Source organism: Musa acuminata, chromosome BXJ2-3 (genome assembly GCF_036884655.1).
Source record: "Musa acuminata AAA Group cultivar baxijiao chromosome BXJ2-3, Cavendish_Baxijiao_AAA, whole genome shotgun sequence".
NCBI classification, from domain to species: Eukaryota; Viridiplantae; Streptophyta; class Magnoliopsida; order Zingiberales; family Musaceae; genus Musa; species Musa acuminata.
Genome location: NC_088340.1, coordinates 38231728 through 38256706, shown reverse-complemented (window position 1 = coordinate 38256706; position 24979 = coordinate 38231728). Strand labels below are relative to the sequence as shown.

The 24979-nt window shown below is 34.5% G+C and overlaps 2 protein-coding genes, 1 long non-coding RNA gene and 3 other non-coding genes across 7 annotated transcripts; 2 read left to right on the top strand and 4 right to left on the bottom strand.

Annotated features, from left to right (window-relative positions):
- Positions 1–266: 266 nt before the first annotated feature.
- LOC108952430 (uncharacterized) lies at positions 267–3541 on the bottom strand. Its single transcript, XR_001977403.2, has 3 exons — positions 3107–3541; positions 1065–2066; positions 267–779 (listed from the first exon to the last, which is right to left on the bottom strand). It is a non-coding gene; the product is annotated as an uncharacterized LOC108952430 (long non-coding RNA).
- LOC135608614 (small nucleolar RNA snoR97) lies at positions 1314–1416 on the bottom strand. The gene has a single exon (XR_010485592.1). It is a non-coding gene; the product is annotated as a small nucleolar RNA snoR97 (small nucleolar RNA).
- LOC135608603 (small nucleolar RNA Z278) lies at positions 2780–2895 on the bottom strand. The gene has a single exon (XR_010485582.1). It is a non-coding gene; the product is annotated as a small nucleolar RNA Z278 (small nucleolar RNA).
- LOC135608615 (small nucleolar RNA snoR134) lies at positions 3055–3198 on the bottom strand. The gene has a single exon (XR_010485593.1). It is a non-coding gene; the product is annotated as a small nucleolar RNA snoR134 (small nucleolar RNA).
- A 238-nt stretch (positions 3542–3779) lies between the features above and the next one.
- Positions 3780–9633, top strand: LOC135607598 (probable histidine kinase 2). The gene is made up of 9 exons (XM_065099550.1): positions 3780–3819; positions 4242–4927; positions 5282–5341; positions 5422–5646; positions 5714–6388; positions 6496–6871; positions 7032–7603; positions 7725–8861; positions 9427–9633. The coding sequence occupies exons 1-9, from the start codon at positions 3780–3782 to the stop codon at positions 9631–9633; spliced, it is 3978 nt and encodes a 1325-aa protein (XP_064955622.1).
- Positions 9634–17975: 8342 nt separating this feature from the next.
- Positions 17976–24944, top strand: LOC135608097 (protein MAEA homolog). Of its 2 annotated transcripts, XR_010485413.1 has the most exons (8): positions 17976–18524; positions 18603–18800; positions 21956–22078; positions 22692–22877; positions 23737–23870; positions 24002–24188; positions 24288–24472; positions 24587–24944. XR_010485413.1 is itself a non-coding variant. In XM_065100560.1 (7 exons), exons 1-7 carry the CDS (start codon positions 17979–17981, stop codon positions 24387–24389), a joined length of 1476 nt encoding a protein of 491 aa, XP_064956632.1. In that variant the 5' UTR covers positions 17976–17978; the 3' UTR covers positions 24390–24578. The 2 variants fall into 2 exon arrangements, 1 of the variants encoding a protein (XP_064956632.1); XM_065100560.1 differs by lacking the exon at positions 24587–24944 and having other exon boundaries at positions 24288–24578.
- Positions 24945–24979: the final 35 nt, after the last annotated feature.

Below are 24979 nucleotides of genomic sequence, written 5' to 3'. Positions count from 1 at the left end.
ATTATCTTTCACAAGATTTGATGTTTATTATGAGATAAGATGATTTAACCATAACTATCAAGTTAATTAACCTTCCATCATGTTGTTCCTCTTTATGGTTCTCATTATTGTCCTTTCCTTGACTTTAGTCGCTCGCTACATTTTCGTTTTCATTATTATTCTCGCAAGTCACTCGCTACCCACCTCCTCATCTCTGGTCTGCTCTCTTCGTCCAGGTAGAAAGGGAACCGACACCGAAGGAGAGGGAGACATCAAAGAACGTCCAATAAAATAAGAGATAAATAGGAGATCCATTACGGTTTTTACAGAGAGATCGCCCACAGACCTGGGAATTTTGATCAGGTCCCTCACAACATTCCTATTTAGACGATTCCCAAGTATACTTCTAATACAGAAATATGAAGCTTCTCAAAAGGGTATTGCCCAAAACAGCCCCTCGGCTGATGACAGAGATCTCATCATACAACTTGTAGTCAATATGATACTACCAATATTTAATGCACTGTATTAAATTAACAATATTAGGTTATTCACCTAATAGAAGAAGCATCTGTGCACTCGAAACTCTTAAAGAAGGCAACGTTAAATCAATCGTGAGCTTGATTTAATCGCCTTGGAGCATTCACAATTCCACCTACAGAGGAAGAAGACTATGGCATGCTGTTTGGATGTCGCTATCACCTATCCGCTTCGATTTAGTCACAAGTATAAGAGGTAGAAATATGATCGAACTGGATAAAGTTCGAGGGAATCTGAACCACCAAAACTTGTACATGTCCCTGAGAGAAAAAATTGCATTTCAGCTTCTGAGATTATAATTTAAGTTGTAAAAAAGTAAATTAATTCAGATGGCAATTATTAGTGTAAAAATGTCATTACTCCAATGGGGAAAATAACAACAAATAAAAAAGTATCAAGCAAACCAAAAGTCATGTTTTCATAGAACATAAATATTTGATGAAACATAAAGAACAATGGACAACTTGCTAAATAACTAAATGGGAAACCCCAGCAAAACAATGGACTGGAAATTTAAGATATGGTACTCAAAATTTGAATTTTACCTTTACCAACATAACACTGGCACAGGACGAGCACAGAATAGTTGTTGCCTAATTCATCGATGGATATTGACAGATCGGTCTCCATGTTGCAGAATACCAGAAGGTCATTAACAGCCATACCCTGAATGCCAATTTAGGGCTCACATAAAACAACATCAAAGAGAAGGTCAGCACTGGCAACTCATATAGGTAATTGTTAAGTAAATGAATACGTATGACAAACTCCAAGAATGCATATCTACAAATATAAAATTTTGTGTTGTTATTTAACTCCGAACTCATAGGACAGGAGATGAAGATGATGGCAACACAATATTTCTGAGTTCTTCAGCCTCCAGGCCTATCATTAACGAGCAGCTGGAGGATAGTTAAACTCAGGTAATGTCAACAATCACTGCAATACTAGATAGGCAAAACAAACTAGTTCTCAAAGGATAATTGTTTGAAGGAACAAAAAGGAAAATATTTAACATATATCACAAAATATTATATAAAAAATTACAAATGATACTGTAAGCAATGGACTTCAGAAGATGTCATGCTAAAAACCTTATAAAGAAAGATACTGAAAGATATATCATGAGAGTAATTGGTCCCGGTACTACGATGTGACAGGTCACAAAGTTAGTAACACACAAGCCCTATCTACAAAACTGATCTGCAACATCCTTCCTAGAGAAGGATAAATTATTGTATGTAGGAAAAGATAGACAATAATTGCTTTTACCCAACTATACATACGCATCAAAGACAACTTCCAGAAGATATGAGTGCAAATGGATATATAATGTTTTGAGAAAACCATAAAATCATGCAACTAAATGACAGTAAATACCGCATAACAGTGTTTTGAGAAAACCATAAAATCATGCAACTAAATGACAGTAAATACCGCATAACAGGCACCAACGAGGCTAGAATGACTTTAAGTAGTAAAAGATTGGAGCCTCAGAAGTATTAGTTGATGTCATATGGGTTGCTGCTTTCCCACGTAGATTCTCCCTGCATGCAGATAAATCATCTTCCGCAATCTAAAACATTTCTCAAGATAAACTTACACGAGAGTTGCTAAAGAATGCTCAACTAACAAGTTGCAGGAATCATCCAAACTTCACATTCTTTTTTTAGTACTAACTCGTTCCAAGTTACATGATTAACAATGAAAGACCCAATTAAGACACTAAGAAAAAAATCACAAAATTCGGATAATAAAGTTCCAATAAATAGACCAACAAGTAGATGAAACATCATGCATTATATAAAGTCATGTATAATTAATTATATCCAACCATACAACTTAAATATTGGTTTAGTGATGGTGCATTACCAAAGGTTGAGGGTTTGAAACCTCAAATTAAGGGTTCAAAACCTCATCCGATATATTCCCTTTGCACAAAAAAAAAAAAAATCAACCATATAAAAGCCAGGAAAAATACGAAATCTAAAAACAAAAAGGAAAAATCTGGAAAGGTTTTGATCAAACGTACAACAAACTCAACTAAGTCATACGCTCGAATTGGCTAAGCAACTTATTCATTATACTTAGTATACATTCACCACTAAATCACAATAAAAAACAGTGAACAACAGATAACTGACTAAAATTGTTTCGCTCAATGGAAAAGCTCCAAATTTTAATTGGTACTTTGACAACGAACAACTTAAAGAATCCTGCTGCTAATTACAAAGTCATAAAGGCTGGATTTTGGTACAATGCCTCAGACAAATCCAGAAATGTCAACTGAATGCAGCAGCTCCAAGTAGGTTCTCCCTGCAAAACAGGGACCTGGACCTATCTACACCTCCAAGTCGTGGATATGTCATCACAGGTGACCCAACAACAACAAAAGCCAAAAGACGAAGAAATCAAAGTAAAAGGAGGCTAAACAAAAACGTCGTAACAGCTTTCCGAACACATTCTCTAAAGCGGATCAACCTACAAGATACAAAAAATCAACTGGATCGAAACGATTTCAAAGAAAATGTTCTGAAATTTGGCCGTCACTTTGACACAGACCAGTGGTGGGATTTCATCAACAGACCTGCAACACGGAACGGAAGCTTAATCCCGCACAAGCATTGGGGCTTCGATCGTCACAGGTCTCTTCAGAGAAAACCGGGGTGCACCGTGCATCACAGTATCTCAACATCAACATACCCCATGGCGAAGCAGAATCTGTCAAAATCCAAACGTCCGCTTCACAGCGAACCTACAACCTTTTCCTATTGCTACATGCAACAAACATTTGTACTCAAATAGACCTTAACAAGGCTTTGCGGAGGATAAATGAACAAAAACCAAAGGAAAAGAAAAAATAACCGAATTGATACTGCAACTGCGAACGCTGCATCGTGCATCGCGAATCAACACACAAAGATCCCTCAACTTACTCTCTCTGTAGCCCTACAAAACCCACACAAGAACCCAATGTGAGACGTAGGAAAAGGTCCGAAGTCCCAATTTATAGAGACGCAAGGAAACCCTAACGCTAGCGTATGACCACGAACGGCGGCTGGCATCAATAAATCGGCTGTTCTAAGTGCATCCGGTCAGACCGGGGCTACATTTCCGGTCCAATCGCATCGATCAGGTCAGGCGAACCATAACTGTGTGAACGAACCAATCCGAACCGGACCGCGTCGACTTAGGTCTGCAATCGATCAGGTTAACTCGAGTTCACGTAATGTTAGGAACACAGAGTTCTATTTGCTAGAATGGGGTCGGACTGGGAGATCAGGCAAGTGGAGGAACCTGGTTTGACTCGATCAAGTGAAATAAAATCCATTAATTGTTTAGAGTTATTAGTATTTCATAGATATCATCTGAAATTTCTAACGATACATTGTTTTTGGTTTATGCTGCATAATAATTTGACTTCGATGCTCCCATAGTTGGAAATATTATATGGAAAAAAATCAGCAAAATCAAATTAAGGATTCCAAATTAGTACTTTGGGTTGCCCTATCCCATGTATGAACGGAAGAACCCTAACAGATCCCCTTCCATCGATAAAGGATGTCGCTTATTTGAATCAATTTATTTATATAAATATAAAAATCGTGGATTTTTTTATATTAGAATTTTGAATTAGTAATGCCTACCATATTATGTTCCAAGTTTGGTGACATGGTTATGTCACTGACTTGATCGGACACGTGTCAAACAAAATCATGCAGGATTTCTTGCCTGTTACGTCGGCGTTAAATCTCCGTCGACCACGAGCGAGACCACGAGCGAGACCACCTCTGCCCCGAGCGCCCCCTTCTTCCTCACCGGCGACGCCCCCTCTGGCCCCGCCCGTGGAAGAGCGCCGGCCACGTCTGCCTCGATCGCCCCGTTCCTCCTGACCGGCGTAGCGCCCTCTGCCCCCGCCCCGAGCACCCCACCTGTGGAAGAACGCGGCCACCTCTGCCCCGAGCGCCCCCTTCTTCCTCACCGCGACGCCCCCTCTGGCACTTCCCGTGGAAGAGCGTGGGCCACGTCTGCCTCAATCGCCCCGTTCTTCCTGACCGGCGAAGCGCCCTCTGCCCCGAGCGCCCCCTTCTTCCTCACCGGCGACGCCCCCTCTGGCCCCGCCCGTGAAAGAGCGCGGGCCACGTCTGCCTCGATCGCCCCGTTCTTCCTGACCGTCGAAGCGCCCTCTGCCCCGCCCCAAGCACCCCACCTGTGGAAGAACGCGGCCACCTCTGCCCCGAGCGCCCCCTTCTTCCTCACCGCGACGCCCCCTCTGGCACTTCCCGTGGAAGAGCGCGGGCTACGTCTGCCTCAGCCCCAGCCCGGAGCGCGCCCAGACCACGTCGCAAGTCTCCGACGTCTTGATCCTCCAGGTTTTGGGTTTTTGGATTTCCTTCTCGTTACAGACGTTTTAATTTACCGTAATGCCCCTACAAAACAACCAGTATTTTGACAGCTGACGTGAACCCGGTCGATCCCTCGTCGGCTCTTCTCCATCCTTCGACCTACTCATCGCCGCCGCCAAGCTTTGCGGGCCTGTTTGTGCGGTGCCCTCCACTGTGCTGCTGCCTTCTCTCCTCGGCAGGTGTCTCATCGCATCTCTGCTGACTGTGGGTAAGCCGCCTACAAAACATAATAACATGCAAAACGAGATTTTTCTTCGATGAGATAGCAAACTTGCCTGACAAAGGGCGCTAAAACCAGTCACTTTCGATCCACCATTGTTCTTAAATATATCGGATATCATATCTTTTGTGTCTAGCAACAGGAGAACATGAACACGTATAGGGTTGTTCGTCAAAGTTGGATTCTTTATCCTCTGGTAAGCGTTTCTAATTTTTTGAATGATATCTTATGATGACACCCAGCAGTACTCAATTCTTTGGCCTATTCTTGGAGCAGTTGTTGTTGATGATGGGCATTAGCGTGCTCGTCTTGGTGATTCTCACGAGTCAGATAGTTGAGCACACGATGGAAGATGCCAATGAAGAAACACTCGAAGCATTAGTCTCGCAAATCAAAGATCACTCCAACTTCTTGCTCCAGGCAAACACATTCACGTACGAAGCAGCCAAGGCTCTTAGCTGGGAGGAGAACTTGTCTTCCTTCTTCACTTCAGGGAGCAAGGTAAAGAACCGACCACTGTTATGCACAATGTGAGGAGCTCTTGCTAATGAACCTCTTGTGTTTGCAGATAGTTCCACAACTGTACGTGCCATTTCTGATGGAGCAATGGGTCGCACAGATATCTTATATCGAGCCACGGGGAATTCTTTTCTCTTATTATCGTGATGGAAATCAAAGTTACAATTTGTTCACTAACGTATCAAATACTTCTGATGATTTCTTTGCCTATTCGTGGTGCACTCAAGCATTAGATGGAGAAACTGGTAAACCATATGGGAAGATTGTCTGTTTTCAACCAGGTCAGTCGAATGACTCCAAAGATGCATCGAATGGTAGGAAAGGAGAGGCTTCATGGGGAGTTGGGTGGGGAAATGCCAAGGAGCAAATGCTACTTTTTACAGCTCCAGTTGCTAAGAGTGGGATTCTGTCACTGGGAGTTCCTCTAAGAAGTTTGAGAGATTCTATTTCAAGGATCAATCTTCAAGGTGGATGCTTTCACTTGGCTGTAGAAGGGCATATCATTGCACAAAACGGGCCTCCTCATACTCATTTTGTTTACAATAATAGCATGATGTCAGTTCTTGTGATGGATGAGAACGATACCAATGTATTAAAAGAGTACGATAGCTTTGCATGTCATGATAATACTTCCATCCGGCCATCAAACACAAATTACTTGTGGATTTCGGGTAAGAGATATCAGCTTGATTGCTTTCTGCTAAATGTTTCTGGAGTCCAACTGGTAAGACACTTTGATACTTCAACATTTTATTGAAACTAATCTTATTTAGTTACAAAATAATCATCATTGCCTCAAATTAACTGTGAAAATTCTTATTTGTTTAAAAGGTATATACAGTAACTCTTCCTGACAAAGAAGTTGTACCATTATTCCAGAAAACAAAGATTGCTATCGTTTTATTGGTGTTGTTTATGATTCTTGGGACAATTCTTGGGAGCTACGTGATGCTACAATTGCTTCAAAGAGCACAATTACATGAGACTTTTTTGCGAGCTGATCTCATCAAGCAAAAAGGGATCATACAGCAAGCAGAAAGAAAAAGTATGAACAAGAGTTTAGCATTTGCTAGTGCTAGCCACGATATACGTACGTCTCTTGCGGGAATCACTGGTCTGATAGAAATATGCCGTAGTGATACTCCTCAAAATTCTGAATTATCTCGAAATTTGGAGCAAATGAATGGCTGTGTATCAAAACTTCTCGGTAAGTTCATTAGAAAATGTTAATTACTTATTTTATCATGGGTTATTTCATCATAGATGAATGTGTTATTAATGTTTTCAAAGTACAATATTATCATATCCTTTTAGCTTTTTTCATCAAACAAAGTGTCTTATCTTTTTCCAATTTTTTTCTTTTGCAGGTATTCTAAATTCTGTACTTGATATAAGTAAAATCGAAGCAGGAAAAATGCAACTAGAAGAAATTGAATTTGATATTGCACAAGTTCTTGAAGAATCGGTCGATATTTTTCATGTTGTAGCCCTTAAAAAGGGTTTGGAGGTTATTTGGGATCCTTGTGATTGCTCTATTCTTTTATCTAGCAACATCAAAGGGGATTGCAGACGACTTAAGCAAATCATCGATAATTTATTGGGCAATGCTGTGAAGTTTACATCCGATGGACATGTTGTCTTGCGTGCATGGGCTAAAAAGCCAAGCTTAGAAAATCTCATATGTTCTTCTCAGAATTTTTGCAACTCAAGGAATGCATTTAATCCTCTATTAAGATGGATATCTAAAGATAAAAGAGATCAAAGTCTCATTCAAAATGATAATAGCCTCATCGAAATTGTCATTGAGGTAGATGATACAGGTATGGGGATCCCTAAGGAGAAAAGAGCTTCTGTGTTTGAGAATTATGTGCAAGTTAAAGAATCATCTAACAGAGATTACGAAGGCACTGGTTTGGGACTTGGGATAGTTCAATCTTATGTGAGTATTGTTGATAATTTCATTCTTATTTTCTATGTTCTTTTATATTTTTGATATTATAATTTAATTAATATCTTTATTTCTAGAGTGATACTAACTTTTTTTTCTTTCTTTCTTTTAGGTGCGTCTTATGGGTGGCGAAATCAAAATTCAAGATAAAGATCCAAGTGAAAGGGGAACTTGTTTTAGATTTAATATATTTCTAAAATCAAGTGACTTAGAAGACCAAGAAAAAGATGAAAAATCTAGTATATTGTGCATCGAGTCAAGTACTCAGATTATACAATCAAATGCTCGAACTTTGGCATTCAGAAGAGGTCTATCAATAGAAGGGATTCATTCGCTACTTATGGTCGAAGGTGATGAAACAAAAAGAATAATGCAAAGATGGATGCAAAACTTAAGAGTAAAAGTATGGACAATTAATCATCCGGAGCTTCTTTATCCTACACTTGAGAAGATCAAGGATAATTTTAATATTTCAGGTAAATTTGATACAAAGTCACTTGTCAATTTCTTGAATACGACGACATCTTATGAGTCAAGCAAGGAGAAAGAAGATATTGAGATGGATAATGTTCTACCTTCAACCAATAAGGAATTTAAGAATGACTCTGGAGGTCTCGGTATTTATTGGTTAATTGTCGTTGAATTAATTCATGCAAATTTTTCGGAGATAGTATCGGCCTTAAAGAATTTCACGGACAAGGTTCCTAGAAGTCATTATAAAATTGTTTGGTTGCTTAATTCGAATGCTCCCGGTGAAGATTTGAGAAGATCTAAAGAAGTACCATGTGATCTTATACTACAAAAGCCAATTCATGGATCTCGTTTATACTTGCTTTTGAGATTTCTGCAAAACTTTGGAAGAGAAAATGAAGATCTTATTCTCGATGAAAGGCAGCAATATGGTGAATCAAATTCTTTTATGGAAAGTGATAAATTTGTAGTGAATTCTTCGATTCTTCGATCCAATCAACATGCTAATCAAATATTTGGATCCAAGGACAGTTTGAAAGATGAAAAACCACTAAAAGGTATGAATATTTTGCTTGTTGAGGATGTATCTACCTTACGTCATGTGGCTACAACCATGCTTGCTCGTCTCGGTGCAACCATCAAGTCTTCTGAGAATGGATTGGATGCCTTAAACTTGATTCGTGATGCTTTAAAGGAATTGAGTCATGCACATGAAAGGGATACTGAAATGGGAGAGTCAAAGCGCTTTTATTATGATATCATTATTATGGATTGCGAGGTAAAAATAAATCAATATATTTTACATACGCATGATTAATTAATTATAAATTTTTTATTATTCAACTTATAGTACAAGTTTGAATCATATCTTTGCTATCATATCTATGTAAAAAAAATACTAAATAATTACTTGAGTATAAATCAACTTTATCATGTCATTACAAGAATATTTGAGTTTAGTAATTATCTGTAACATAAATTTTTTGTTATAAAATTTTTTACATTAAATTTTTATTTTTATTTTTTTAAATACCTAAACATTTTAACAAGGTTTTAGATCCAATCTTCTTGATGTGTTCTTTCATATAATTTATGCATTTAATCTTATTAACGTAATTTATTCATTTCAATCTCTAGTTATAAGTTTATGCATTTCATTTGATTAATATAGTTCAAATTCATCAACATAGTTATGAATTGCTTGATATCATCTTGAAATGTATGTCAAATTTTCATGTAAGTTACATTTTAAGATTTGATGAGAACTTCTTAGTGTAGATTGTTATTTTGTTTTATCAAATTTATAATAATGTTTTATTATGTGTTTTGTATATGCATCACAGATGCCAATTATGAACGGTTATGAGGCAACAAGACAAATACGTCAAGAGGAAAGAAATTATGATCTTCATATCCCAATCATCGCACTTACCGCTCATGCTACATCTGAGGAGGAAAATAAGTCAATATTGTCGGGGATGGACTTTCATTTGACGAAACCAATACAAGCTAGAGAGTTAATACATGCTATCACCACAATTTGTCAGTGAAGATAGAAGTACAATACTGTTTTATCAAATGATTTATTTGAGTAAAAATGTTATCGAGCTTCATTAATTTTATAACGTTTATTTTATAGTTCATATCTTGATAATCGTTTATATATATTCTATTGATTATTCTCACTCTAAGTTTTGTTAACATTAATGGTTTATTAAAATTTGAATCATATTTTTGTTAGTATTACTATATGTAAGATATATGTAAGATAAACAATCAATTTAATTATTTGAATCTATTTGTATGAGTTACTTGTATGTTAATATGTTAATCCCGTAATGTTATCATATGAACATTTGAGGGTGTTATATATATATATATATATATATATATATATATATATATATATATATAGTAGATCATGCATTTATAGTGTTAATTTTATACTATTGATTATTAACTCTAAGTTTTATTGATATTAATGTTTTATTAAGGTTTGAATCAATGGTATAACTATATGTAAGATATTAAAAAAATTAATGTAAAATTATTTGATTTTCTTTGTATAATAATTATAAGTTAATCATATAATGTTATCGAACGAACATTTGAGAGTCTTGTGATATATAAAAAAATAAATGATTATAACCTTAAAGAAGATATACAAGTTTTAATTAATTTATTTTAAAATTTAATTGTATAAAATCATTATTAATGTATATTTAGATACATCATTTCATGTTTAGCAAGCAATCATAAGATTGTAAAAATAATTTTGATAATTAATTTTAGTAAATAATTATAGAATTAGTATATATATATATATATATATATTACATTTTGATTTTGAGATATAATAAAAGCATTACTATATTAATATAATTTGGTTTTTATTAATTTTATTTTTATTTTTTTGAATACCTAAACATTTTAAGTTTTAGATCCAATCTTCTTGATATGTTCTTTCATATAATTTATGCATTTAATTTTATTAACGTAATTTATTCATTTAAATCTCTAGTTATAAGTTTATGCATTTCATTTGATTAATATAGTTCAAATTCATCAACATAGTTATGAGTTGTTTGATATCATCTTGAAATGTATGTCAAATTTTCATGCTAAGTTACGTTTTAAGATTTGATGAAAACTTTTTAGTGTAGATTGTTATTTTGTTTTGTCAAATTTATAATAATGTTTTATTATGTGTTTTGTATATGCATCACAGATGCCAATTATGAATGGTTATGAGGCAATAAGACAAATACGTTAAGAGGAAAGAAATTATAATATTTATATCCCAATCATCGCACTTACCGCTCATGCTACATTTGAGGAAAATAAGTCAATATTGTCGGGGATGGACTTTCATTTTACAAAACTACAGAGATTTAATACATACTATCACCACAATTTGTAAGTGAAGATAGGAGTACAATAATATTTTATCAAATGATTTATTTGAATAAAAATGTTATCAAGCTTCATTAATTTTATAACGTTTATTTTATAGTTCATATCTTGATAATCGTTTATATATATTCCATTGATTATTCTCACTTTAAGTTTTGTTAACATTAATGGTTTATTAAAATTTGAATCATATCTTTGTTGGTATGACTATATGTAAGATAGACAATCAATTTAATTATTTATCCTATGTGTATGATAGTTACTTGTATGTTTATATGTTAATCCTGCAATGTTATCATATGAACATTTGAGGGTGTTATATATATATATATATATATATATATATATATATATATATATATATATATATATATATATATATATAGTAGATCATGCATTTATAGTGTTAATTTTATACTATTGATTATTAACTCTAAGTTTTATTGATATTAATGTTTTATTGAGGTTTAAATCAATAGTATAACTATTTGTAAGATATTAAAAAAATTAATGTAAAATTATTTGATTTTCTTTGTATAATAATTATAAGTTAATCATATAATGTTATCGAACGAACATTTGAGAGTCTTGTGATATGTAAAAAAATAAATGATTATAACCTTAAAGAAGATATACAAGCTTTAATTAATTTATTTTAAAATTTAATTGTATAAGATCATTATTAATGTATATTTCGATGCATCATTTCATGTTTAGCAAGTGATCATAAGATTGTAAAAATAATTTTGATAATTAATTTTAGTAAATAATTATAGTATTAGTATATATATATATATATATATATATATTACATTTTGATTTTGAGATATAATAAAAGCATTACTATATTAATATAATTTGGTTTTTATTAATTTTTATTTTTATTTTTTTAAATAACTAAACATTTTAAGTTTTAGATCCAATCTTCTTGATATGTTCTTTCATATAATTTATGCATTTAATCTTATTAACGTAATTTATTAATTTCAATCTCTAGTTTTAAGTTTATCCATTCCATTTGATTAATATAGTTCAAATTCATCAACATAGTTATGAGTTGCTTGATATCATCTTGAAATGTATGTCAAATTTTCATGTTAAGTTACGTTTTAAGATTTGATGAAAACTTCTCAGTGTAGATTGTTATTTTGTTTTGTCAAATTTATAATAATGTTTTATTATGTGTTTTGTATATGTACACAGATGCCAATTATGAACGGTTATGGGGTAACAAGACAAATACGTCAAGAGGAAAGAAATTATGATCTTCATATCCCAATCATCGCACTTACCGCTCATGCTACATCTGAGGAGGAAAATAAGTCGATATTATCGGGGATGGACTTTCATTTGACAAAACCAATACAAGATAGAGATTTAATACATACTATCACCACAATTTGTCAGTGAAGATAGGAGTACAATAATGTTTTATCAAATGATTTATTTGAATAAAAATGTTATCGAGCTTCATTAATTTTATAACGTTTATTTTATAGTTCATATCTTGATAATCGTTTATATATATTCCATTGATTATTCTCACTCTAAGTTTTGTTAACATTAATGGTTTATTAAAATTTGAATTATATCTTTGTTGGTATGGCTATACGTAGGATACATGTAAGATAGACAATCAATTTAATTATTTGATCCTATTTGTATGATAGTTACTTGTATGTTTATATGTTAATCCTGCAATGTTATCATATGAACATTTGAGGGTGTTATATATATATATATATATATATATATATATATATATATATATATATATATATATATATATATATATATATATATATATATATATATATATATATATATATATATAGTATAGTATTAATTTTATACTATTGATTATTAACTCTAAGTTTTATTGAGGTTTGAATCAATAGTATAACTATATGTAAGATATTAAAAATTTTGATGTAAAATTATTTGATTTTCTTTGTATAATAATTATAAGTTAATCATATAATATTATCGAATGAACATTTGAGAGTCTTGTGATATGTAAAAAAATAAATGATTATAACCTTGAAGAAGATATACCAGCTTTAATTAATTAATTTTAAAATTTAATTGTATAAGATCATTATTAATGTATATTTCGATGCATCATTTCATTTTAGCAAGAGATCATAAGATTGTAAAAATAATTTTGATAATTAATTTTTGTAAATAATTATAGTATTAGTATATATATATATATATATATATTACATTTTGATTTTGAGATATAATAAAAGCATTACTATATTAATATCATTTGGTTTTTATTCATTTTCATAAGTATCAAAATTTAAGAAAGTATTTGATCAATAAGGCTGCCTAAAGTATTTATTGTGCTATCGAGATATCATAAATGTATTGGATCATCATTTAATTCTCTGCATTAGTTTGTTTCCCTGTGTTTAGCAACAGGAGAAGATGAAGATGAGCATGTACAAACTTGTTTGTCAAAGTTATTTTATTTATCCTTTAGTAAGCTATATTTCTTCATATTCTCAAAGTTGTATTACACAAGTTCTCTAAAATTTAAATAATAATAATTCTCTAAATTTATAATATGTATCTTTCTCGTAAAGCCTTTAAGCATATCATCGTCGGTTACAAGATCTTTAATAATATCAATAGAACTAGACATGTCTTCTCTTCTTTTATATCATTGATTCGATGATTAATGGATTTAGAGATAAAGAAAATATAAAAGAAGATATATAATTTTTGCTAGTCACTTGTGTCCTACAAGCCAATCAAGTGAGTGATATGTGACATGACACACATTTTTTGCTTATTATATTTTTGATATTTTATATTATTTTTTTTATATATGCATATATATTGTGATTTTCATGGATCTGAAAATCGGATCGTAATGAGATCATGATAATGAGACCAATTTATTTTTAAACATAGATCCAAAATAATCCTGGTCATAAGTTACTCGAGATGGATATCGAGGTAACTGGATAGATTGGTATATTGTATACCCGTCCATATGATGGAGGTAGTTGATCTCATAGTTGCTCATGTGGAGATACTATAACTAAAGTACATATGCTCATTGGATAATGAGTTCACTAATTGATCCGCTCACGGAATATTGGATAGTTAATGATAACTTATTGTCAGACAACGATTCCTTTATCCTAGTGGTGTACTTGGTCCTTAGACTTAAGACACCAAGAATGTCATATATGAGTACTTCATTCTTTGATACCGGACTTATATGCCTAAAAGTTTTCATAAAACCTTACAGGATTATTAAGTGTCGATAGAGGATCATCCATTCTCGGTGTCATGAGAGGAATATCTCATGTGTTCTTGCTCAGACAAATCCCTAACCAGGGTCATTCGGATTGAGAGAGAAAGAGTTCTACGAGAGAATCTGATTAGAGCAAGACTCGAGTAGAAATCATATGGGTCTGATAGCACAATGTCTGGTATACGGTTTCTGAGATATTAGATGAATGAGTGATTATAGGTACACGGTAACTGAGGATGGATATGCCCAAATAATTAGATTCTTATGTATCGTCTAGGGACTACGGCGTAGTGGCATAGTACATCTATAGTCGATGAGTTGAGTGAATTATTATGGATATAATAATTTACTGAGTCAAAAGAAGTTCTGACAGTTATGACTCACGACTAGTTCGATAGTGGCCATAGATGATCATACACATATGGTAGGCGTTGCGACTAGTAGAGGTTCAGATATGAGATATCTGTTGGAACTCATATCTTATTATATATCCAATAAGCCCTTGAATTATTGGATCTTATGAATGAAATCCAATAAGAGCTAATAAGATATTATTGGGTAAAGACCACTAATCTAATATGCTTTGGTAGTTATATGGAGATACAATACCTTATATGGTAAGATCCATTAAAGTTAAGTTGATAGGGGGCCTCTATAAATAGAAGGAAATTAAAGACCCATAGACTAGAGATTCTTTTTGGTTGCCTCCTATACCCCTCTCTCCCTCTTCTCCTTGTACTGTAGCCCCTATTTGGGGCATGTGGATAGCAAGAAGAGGCAGCCTTTTTTTATTGTGTGGTGCGCGCGAGGAAGAGTTTTGGACAGTTATTTGAGGAGCATCTTAGAAGCCCCTACTGTGTGGATCGCTACTAGAGAGGAGGACAATTGACCTCCTTCATCCTCTCCCACAGATCTACAGGTTTTCAGGGATATACGATCTCCTTAGGTAATTCTTTTACGTATAATTTTTTAGTTTTACGAGTTTTTATGTACCAACTTTTGCACAACAATTAAACCTTCTTTTCTATAGTAATTCTAGGATTTTATTTTTCTATTCTTCCATTGTGCATGTGATATCACCATAGATTTCCCAACAGATCTGTCAAACCAGATCGACTCAGCCCATGTGTTTATGTATGACCTAGCCAATGTGGCCAAGCACAACCTAGCCTATGTGACTCGGTATGACCCAACCTATGTGGTCAAGTAAGAGCCAACTTATGTGACAAGGTACGACGTAACCCATGTGGCCAAGCATGACCCAACCCATCTGGCTAAGTACGATTTAGTCCATATGGCTATGTATGACCCAGCCCATGTGGCCAAGCATGGGTCAGCTCATATGGCTAGGTATAACCCAATCTATGTGGTCAGGTATAACTCTAACTCATGTATTTAGGTACGACCAACTTGCGAGCCAAGCATGACCTAGTTCAGTGGTAAGACTTAGTCCAACTTATAAGTGAGGCTTAGCCTAGTCAACGAAGTTAAGTCTACCCAGCTATGCGATTCGCATTAGACACATCATCGCTCCTCTATCTGGCCCGTTGTACCTCAACTCAACCTATTACTTGGAACAAGCATGTGCAACATATGTGACTCATCCAAGACTCAGGTGGGTTAGTTCGGTTTGGACTAGTATTATATGACATAGTCTAATTTCCTCTTCCTTTATTGGTTTGAACTTGTTAATTGACTAAATAAAATAGGTTTAATCAGTTAAAATTGGTTTAGGATGATTCCAAACTAACTTAACTAATTCAAACCTACTTGATCTAATCGATATCAATCAAATCTAAATTAGACCATCGGTTCTATAAAGATTTGAGATTGGTTCTCTTACGTCATAATCGAATCGAGTTTGGTTTAAGTCAATTGAGCTATTCCAATTAGGGTTTTGGTTTATCGAGGATTATCTTTTATGCATTTATGAGATGAACTTAAAGGGTTTATTCGAAGATATCATTTAAAAATAATTATTAATTTTTTACTTTTCTTAAGTTTATGATATTGATATAATTGTTATATATATATGTAACTAGGCTAGAAGTTTATATCGGAAGAGCAACATGTGAAAGGAGCTGTGAGCCCATTACAGTACGATGTTATTAATGAACATAGTCTAACAGATTTACATTAAGTATGATCTTTCATAATATTTAATCATATTAATTTTTTGATAAATGTGTAAGTTAATGGATGAGTGTAATTGAATGATCATAAATGTTTATGTATCCCTACCGAGAGCAAGTATGGCGATTCCCTTCGGGGATTAAAATATGCCTCTCCATCTACTATTGGGAGAGTGCACCATCGGGTGTGGTGTGCGTCTTTGTTATCTAGTTATTATATATGTGTTGCATGTGGCCGATGCATGATTTTATTTATTACATAAGAAATTATTATCATTTTTCTGATGCATAAGTTTTATGATGATTCAATATATTATCATTTCTTATTAAATTATTGATATTTGTTTATATTACATAAATATTAAAAATTATTTTTATGATTTTTTTGAGGTTCCTATCAACGTGTGGTTACTGATATGTTTTTATTTTATATTTATTTTCGAGTAATTTACTACTTTGTAATAGATCTGAAGCTTAGGTGGAAGAACTTGTGACCCTATATGTCATCGTTTTTCTAGTTAATAGAATATTTATTATTATAAAGATAAGAATTTAAATTCGATGATTAAAGAAAAAAATAAAAAAAAAATATTATGTAATTTATGGATAATATAATACTGATTTATTATTCTTTTTATAAATTAGAATGTGACATAGACTATAAAATTAGAGTTATAGATCTATTATGTATGGAATTCATTTTATAAGCAATTTAAATCTTTCATCACAGTTACTATCTAGCAATAAGTCTCATATATGTGGTAAAAAGAAAAATATTATCGTGTTTCTCTTACTACTCATGAATTTACTTTAATAAAATAATTTAAAAAAGCCAAGGATTTAATATATGTCATATATGTAATATAAAATATACATATATGCTTTGTTAAACTTATAATGTTTTTTATAATACTTTGATAAAAATATATTAATAAATTAATTTTAATTGTGATGTCATATTTTTAAAAAATAGGTGGATGAAGAATTAAAATTTTGTTTATAAAATGTAATATGAATAAAAAAATTACATCCACCTGATGATTTAATAAAAAATGATTATAGCAAGATATAAAAGCATATAATAGAAATATATGACCAATAAGGAAAGTAATAAAAGTATTTGATCAAAAAAGATGTCTATAGGAAAAAAGAGAATTGGCTTTGTATAAATTGAATCATCACTATAGATAACAATATTCTATAATGAATTTAATTATTATTTTTGCTACAAAATATTGACATAATAACAATTCAAAGTGCCAATTTCTTATTGATATGATATAGAAATTAAGGAATATCAATATATCATTGCCATCAAAAGGAAAAATTCAGGTAAATAGAATCCTAACTTGTGAATATTATTATTTTCTTCATGTTCTCGGTCGATTCAACACTTATGTCTTATGTAACTATAGAATCTAGATTTATTTTACATGCTCTAATTTATTTATTTATTTATTGATAATCATAATACTAATGCCCATATGATATATAATTTTATTTATCTTTATTACATTTTTAAGAAATAATAAAAGCATATTACAATGTGGGATGGTGGCAGAGACGTAATTCCATACAAATGCGGTCCTATTTCCTCATCATTAATTGCAGGCCATCAGGGATCCGAAGTCTCCAGTCTTCCCAGAAACCGAACCGCCGTGAATCGACCGCCCACTCTCGACGGTGGATTCCCGTCTCGACCGCCATTAGACCGTCGTCGCCGTCTTCCCTCCCCATTTCCCCGTCGATCCACCATCTTCTTCCCTCCCCTTTATCCCTCCTGGGCGGCCACATGGACATGGATATCGACTCCGCACCCAACGGCGACGCCTCCTCCTCCCCCGCCGTCCCTCCCGCCACCGCCGCCGCCGCCGCTCCCACTGCACCCACCACCCGGCTGGCCCAGCTCACCGAGTCCCTCAAATTGGAGCACCAGTTCGTTAGGGTTCCCTTGGAGCACCTCAAGAGGACGATGCGGACTAACTACCGCCTCGCCGAGAAGGAGGTAGCGGCCGTGCTCTCCAGCGTCGCCGAGGCCGTTGACCGCTCGGACGCCATGTCGAGGGATGATGCCCTCACTCACTTCAGCTCCCTCGTCTCCCGCCTGCAGGGCCTTAAGCGAAAGGTGCGGATTTCTTGGCAGGCGCTGCGGTTGATATTTAAAGATTGTTGTTTGATGATGCGTTCGTTGAAGTTGGAGCAGTTGGAAGAGGGGAGCAGGGTGGAGAATCTGCAGGCCCAGAGGTGCCGTGCTCGGCTGGAGCACTTGGATTCGGTGGCTGATGCCGATAAATTCGCTGAGTGGAAGGACGTTAGATTGACCCGAATTCTAGTTGATTATATGCTGCGAATGTCATACTACGATACTGCAAAGAAGCTTGCAGAGACCAGCAAGATACAGGTATCCTTTTATGTTCAAGAAAAATCTTTTTTCTTGGTATTTTCGTCCACTCTGCTAATCATTGGAATTATTTGGCCATACTCTGGTCCTTATGTATCTTGTACATAATAACCTGCAACTATTTGATGCAGCAGTACCATGCTCCTCTAAGTTTGTTCTTGCCAATGATTCTCCTCTTATCATATGTTATGTATGTGTTGCTGACCGAAGCTTGCATGAAACCCTTGTTATGAAATAATTCAGGCATTATTCTGACCATTATAGTTACTAAGGCATTGTACTGATAGTTACAATGTTAAGTGAATTCCTACTGATACCTCTTTCAGCTCTGTTCATTTATTGGCACACCTAGTCTGACCGGATTGTCAGTATATCCATATTTGGATTTGTGAAGCAAGTTTATTGTCCAAAGTCAATTGAGGGAGCAATTGGAGATCTTGGGTCAGTCTACTCATGATGTAAACAAGAAAGCCAAATAAATAAAGGCAATTCATACATAATGTATACATGTTGTGTTAAATACTGCTCCTATTACAGATGACCAAAAGTTTAAAATGTTAGACGATGAAAGCTTCTTATATTGGGTCCTTTTCACCTTTATCACAGAGACTTGTAGCATAAATATGGTCTGTGAATTGTCAAGTTCTGTATGCACAGATTTCTTAAGTTTCATGGATCATGGTACCTGTAGTGGGGAGAAGTTTAGCATGGGATGCCTTTCAGTTTTCCATCGTTTTATGGTCATTTTCCTTTGACTTTCTTCTAGAATTTCTTTCTTTTGCCATACGTTAATAGGATATAAATTGTTGAGAGGTGTAGGTATCTCTGTTGATAACTAGTTTGTTATATTCATGCAATTTTTCTTGAAATTATAATGATAATTATGAATGGATGATCATTTTCCTCTTTACTTGTCATCTCTTAAACATGAATTCCATTTTCTAAACAGTATTTTTTTTTTCCATCTTTGAATTATAATAATGTTGTAGTTCGTTGGCCACCTTTTATTTTCCTATTAGAACCGGGTGTCAATCTAATGTAAAAGACAAGTTATCTTGTTGATTTTTCTGCTGTTTCTTCTAGTTGGATGTGGAAGAAAAATCATGGAGCTATCATATATCTAGTCGTTGACAAGTTAGCTCGTTGACAAGTTAGCCGCCTCAAAGTCCAAGATTCGTTGGCATGAAATAAACCACTTGGCCAGTCATGCGTGAGCACATCAAGAAGGCTAATCTATGGTCAACCTGATTTGATAAAGGAAGATCAAGAGACTATGGTAAGATTAAAGGGAGGGTATTGAGCATGTTCAAGCTTGAGTTAAATATGTATAAATGAAGGCAAAAGAAATCATAATGATAAATAAGAAGATAATGCGTTTTTTTCTTAAAAAAAGAGAAATTGTATTGTTTTTGGTTAGATGTATGCATAATCTCCTATTTTTCAATCACAGTAAAAAAAATGAAATAAAAATAAAATTCATGGTGCCAATGCCCTCATAGATATGATGATCCTAGGAAAAATCGCAACACAGATATATATATATATATCTGTGTGTGTGTGTGTGTGAGCCAACCATGATGCACCCGATGATTAAAATGTTGAAACTTAATCAGAAAACACTGTTGGCATAGCTGCCATATATATGTGTGTGTGAAAGAAGTAGGGATTCACTTGTCCAACATGTTGCTTAATCTTCGATATTGTTATACAAACCATATATACAATTAAAATATGATTCATTAACTTTTCAAAATAGAATCAAGAATTTAGTTGAGATCAAATATAAGCCAAGCAATGACAAGATTCAAACAAACTTTAGCATCCATGCATCATTGCTTGATTTCAAAACATTTTTATCTATGATCTTTCTTCCCTCACCAGCCGACACTTGTGCTGTTTTAGAAGGCAATAAGACATGAACCAGATGCCCCATTCCTTGAACATTCTGTGCCTACAAAAAGAAAAGAAAAAGCTACATGCATGCTCTTGTTGATGTATAAATTATGATGAAATTTTTGGTTGTGAGTGGGACAGCTTGACTGTAACTAGTTGTGGAATATTATGAAGGATGACTTGAACCTCAGTTATGAAACTAAGTATCCAAATAGTTTGATAAACCACCAAAATGACATACAACAACATTGAGGGCCCGAGAACCAACAACAAAAGAAGACACGATTAAAATATCCTCTGATACTTATGGTCAAACCACTTAATCTTCATCTTCAATGGCATAAAGGAGAGGATGGAGGATGATGAAGATGTGTACAGTAGAAGGGTAGAATGCTGGGATGCAGTGATAAACGGATTGTGTTTAGAGCAAATAACAAGACAAGCGGGAGAGGGAGAGTGGTGAGGAAAGAGCTTATCCTCTTCCTTTGTTCAATTACTCTTTCTTTTGTTTAAGCTTCTCTCTTTTTTGTTTTTTACAATGAATGGAACCTTTGTTTTCTCAAATTCTTTTGTAACTTTTCAGTTAATAAGATTGTATATTTATCCAAGTTATTTTGTTATTATGCCCATCTTATTGGGTTCCATTGTGTGGTAGGATTCCTATGAATAAACTAAAACAATAATTAGAATTTGTTTAGTCTAACATTGGTAGAGAAACTACTAGTAAAGGATTTAGTTCATCTTAAATAATAACACCAGGTAAGAGGTAAGAACTCTTTTACCACTCACGCAAGGTGTACACAGCAGGTAGTTGTAAAAGAGTGTCAAGCTGCAGAAATCATTGTCAGAGATTCTCCAATTATTGAGAGCATCAGGTTTATCCTCAAACCTCTTATCGATTCTTATTTTTTTTATCTGAAAAAATAAAAACTTAGGGAGGTTAGTTTCCAGAAAATGGTGACCACTCCTGCAGTCCTGCAGGAGTGTGCATAACAAAGGGAGGTTATGTTTTTGTGCGTGCACTCCTGCAGTCAGAGTCTAGGATGCCTGTTGAACTCTTGTAATAGGGTGTGTAATAGTTCTACTGTCCTACCCTAAACTTATTAAAAATTGCATGGTCTTGTAATAGGGTGTGTGATAGTTCTACTGTTCCATTGACCTTTCCCTTTAAAACATTGCTCCATGCTTGTTATATAAGCTGTGAACATGTTCTTTTGTGCTTCATGAGTTTCATTATTGACTCAGTAGGTTGTTTATGACAGGAACTTGTTGATATTGACGTCTTTCTCGAGGCAAAAAAGGTTATTGATTCACTTCAGAATAAAGAGGTAGCTCTTGCTTTAGCATGGTGTGCAGAGAACAAATCCCGGTTGAAAAAATCCAAGGTATGTTTTATAAAAACAATAGTTAAAGAATTGTTGATGTACACCATTCCGTACCTTCTATTGAAAAAAGGGAGGAGGTATTCCTTTTCTACGGAGATCTCAAGTCCATATTAAACATTTAAGTTGTCATATATATTTACTATTCTCAATAAAATTAAAGCCTTTTCCTAGTAAGGTACTGATAGAGTTTTTCAACAATATCAGTTTTTATGATTGATGGGATTTTAATGTTTTCTTGTTGGTGTGGTAAGGATTACCTATTCAGATATGTTGTCTTTTAAGCTCGGAATATCTGAGGGCTTGCCTTTTGTGACTGTTAGTTTGAGTCTGGTTTGTACAATCTTACCCTTCTTTGTATTTTCTTAATCATTCAATAAAATGATCATTTGATGCATTATATGTTATTACTATGGTTATTTCAGTGGATAAACCACACTGTTCAAGGTCCATTTCTTATTTCTGTCCTCGAACTCTTCCAGGAAGGGGTCTATGTCCTCATTTCTTTTAATCTCAGTAGTGACAGTCCACTAGGTTTTTATGTAGAATGCTTGTATACTAGGCATCCATGAAAGGAATCCAGACAGTCACTTATATCTTGTCTTTTGAATTGCAGAGTAAGCTTGAGTTTCAATTGAGGCTTCAGGAGTTCATAGAGCTAGTAAGAGCTGATGAAAACTTGCGGGCCGTTTCATATGCCCGAAAATATCTTGCACCCTGGGGAGCTAGTTATATGAAGGAACTGCAGCATGTTGTGGCAACCTTGGCTTTTAGGCACGATACTGAATGTTCAACTTACAAGGTAAGTCGAATCTGTCGTGTTTGCATTTGCAAGACCTGATTTACCTTGGCTGTTTGGTCCTATAAGATAAGTTTCTGTTTATTTAGAATGTTGTTTTTGTCTAAATCCATGTTGGACAAGTTAGTCTTCTTCTAGTTATGGTTGTTTTCACGGCTGTTGCCATATACAAGTTGATTCCTACTTTAATAGTTATCTCATTTCATTGTATATCTAATATCAATTATCTCCACTATCCTTGATCCATTTATTTGTCCAATAAAAGGAGAGTCTAGTCGCAGTTGATTTATAGAATGCCGAAATACTTGTTGATTTATAGAATTTGGAGGCACATATCATCAGTTTTAACGCCAGATTAGTAAGGTTGGACTTGTTTTTCTGGTAGTTTTTTAGTGAAGGAAAATTTGAAGAATATGCCTTTGTGAAGGAAAGGGTTCATAAACCTTTAGTGCCAACAATTAATATAATCAGAGAACTGCTGTGAATGTGATAATAAGGGTTATGTAATTTTGCAAAGAGTTTAGGTTTTTGAAACATCTTTTAGTAAGACTTTCTGGTTATGAGATTCTTTTAAATCATTTCTGAATTGTATAGCTGGAGGCAAAATTTGGAAGTAAGCATGAGCCAAATCTGTTTAGGTAGTGCAGAAATTGATGTATAAATTAAAGGTGTCATCATAACAAAACCCATGAACATTTTGGTCCTTTTACAAGCCCTTTTTTCAGTTAATTATAAATTTGGTATGTGATGTAATGAGCATATATGGAAAGAAGATATCCGGCCCTATATTCCGGAGCCTACTTATGATAGTCTCGTCGGAAATTCCCATCTTCACTTGATGCTATTTTGTGTATCTTTGTAGGTCTTATTTGAGCCAACCCAATGGGATTGTCTGGTTGAGCAATTCAAGCAGGAATTCTGCCGATTGTTTGGCATGACTAATGAACCTTTACTGAATATCTATCTCCAAGCAGGCTTGACGGCCCTCAAGACTCCGTATCCTTAATTTATCGCACGATGAATTGTCACAAAGTCTTACTAAATCAATTTTCTTACATGTACTGAATTTATTGCATGATGAATTATTTAAATCTATTTAATGCGGTTTGTTTCTTAACCTTGCTAAGACTTTGTTACAAAGAGGCTTGCAGCAAAGAAGATCCACTATCACAAGAAGGTTTTCGCAAATTAGCAGAACCCCTACCCTTTTCAAAGCTGCACCATTCCAAGCTGGTTTGCTACATAACAAAAGAGTTGATGGACCATGAGAATCCACCGCTTGTGCTACCCAATGGGTACGTGTACAGCACTAAGGTACGATACCCTTTGTCCCATGGCTGGTAGAAGATAGAAATCGATGCATCGGTTGTTAGACTGACTGACTGACTCTCTCTTCATTTGACCCTCTGGAAGGCTCTGGAAGAAATGGCCAGCAAGAACGAAGGCAAAATAACTTGTCCCAGGACTGGTGAGGTTTGCAACTTCACTGACCTCATGAAGGCCTATATTTCATGAACTCATTGCTACGTTGCCCATTGTAAACATCGTCCCAAGTTGGTTCGCACGCACCCGCCAACTAGCAACGTAGCGAAACAAAGGTTCCAACAAAACTGTGATTTTACATGCACAATGTGTGCAATCAATCTTACATTTGTGTAATGTTTACTCTAATGCTTCAGTTTCTCAAGTACAGATGGTTTTTTATATGACAGACAAGCAATCTACCCGATGCATAATTCTCTTTGAGACTATTGACTGGGGGACACAAATTGAGGTAACTCATCGCATACTTCATCTGGTAGCAGAAAGTGAGAGTGGGAGCAGAGCTCAGAGCAATCCAAATCCCATGTGAAAGGCAAGACAAAAAAAGGTGTGTACTTCTTCCCTTCTGCCAATAGCAAGAAAAGGGATCACAACAATACTCACTCACTCTCTCTCTCCGGTACATGATGGTCAGCTTATCCATCCGTGATCAGGCGTGACACTGTAAAGGTGGGTGCTCTATCATGCTGCTCCCACCCATCCAAACTCCAATCCCTAACATGATGCATTCCGTCATCATCATCATCATCATTATTCTCTTCCCCTTTGGTGTTTCCTCTAAA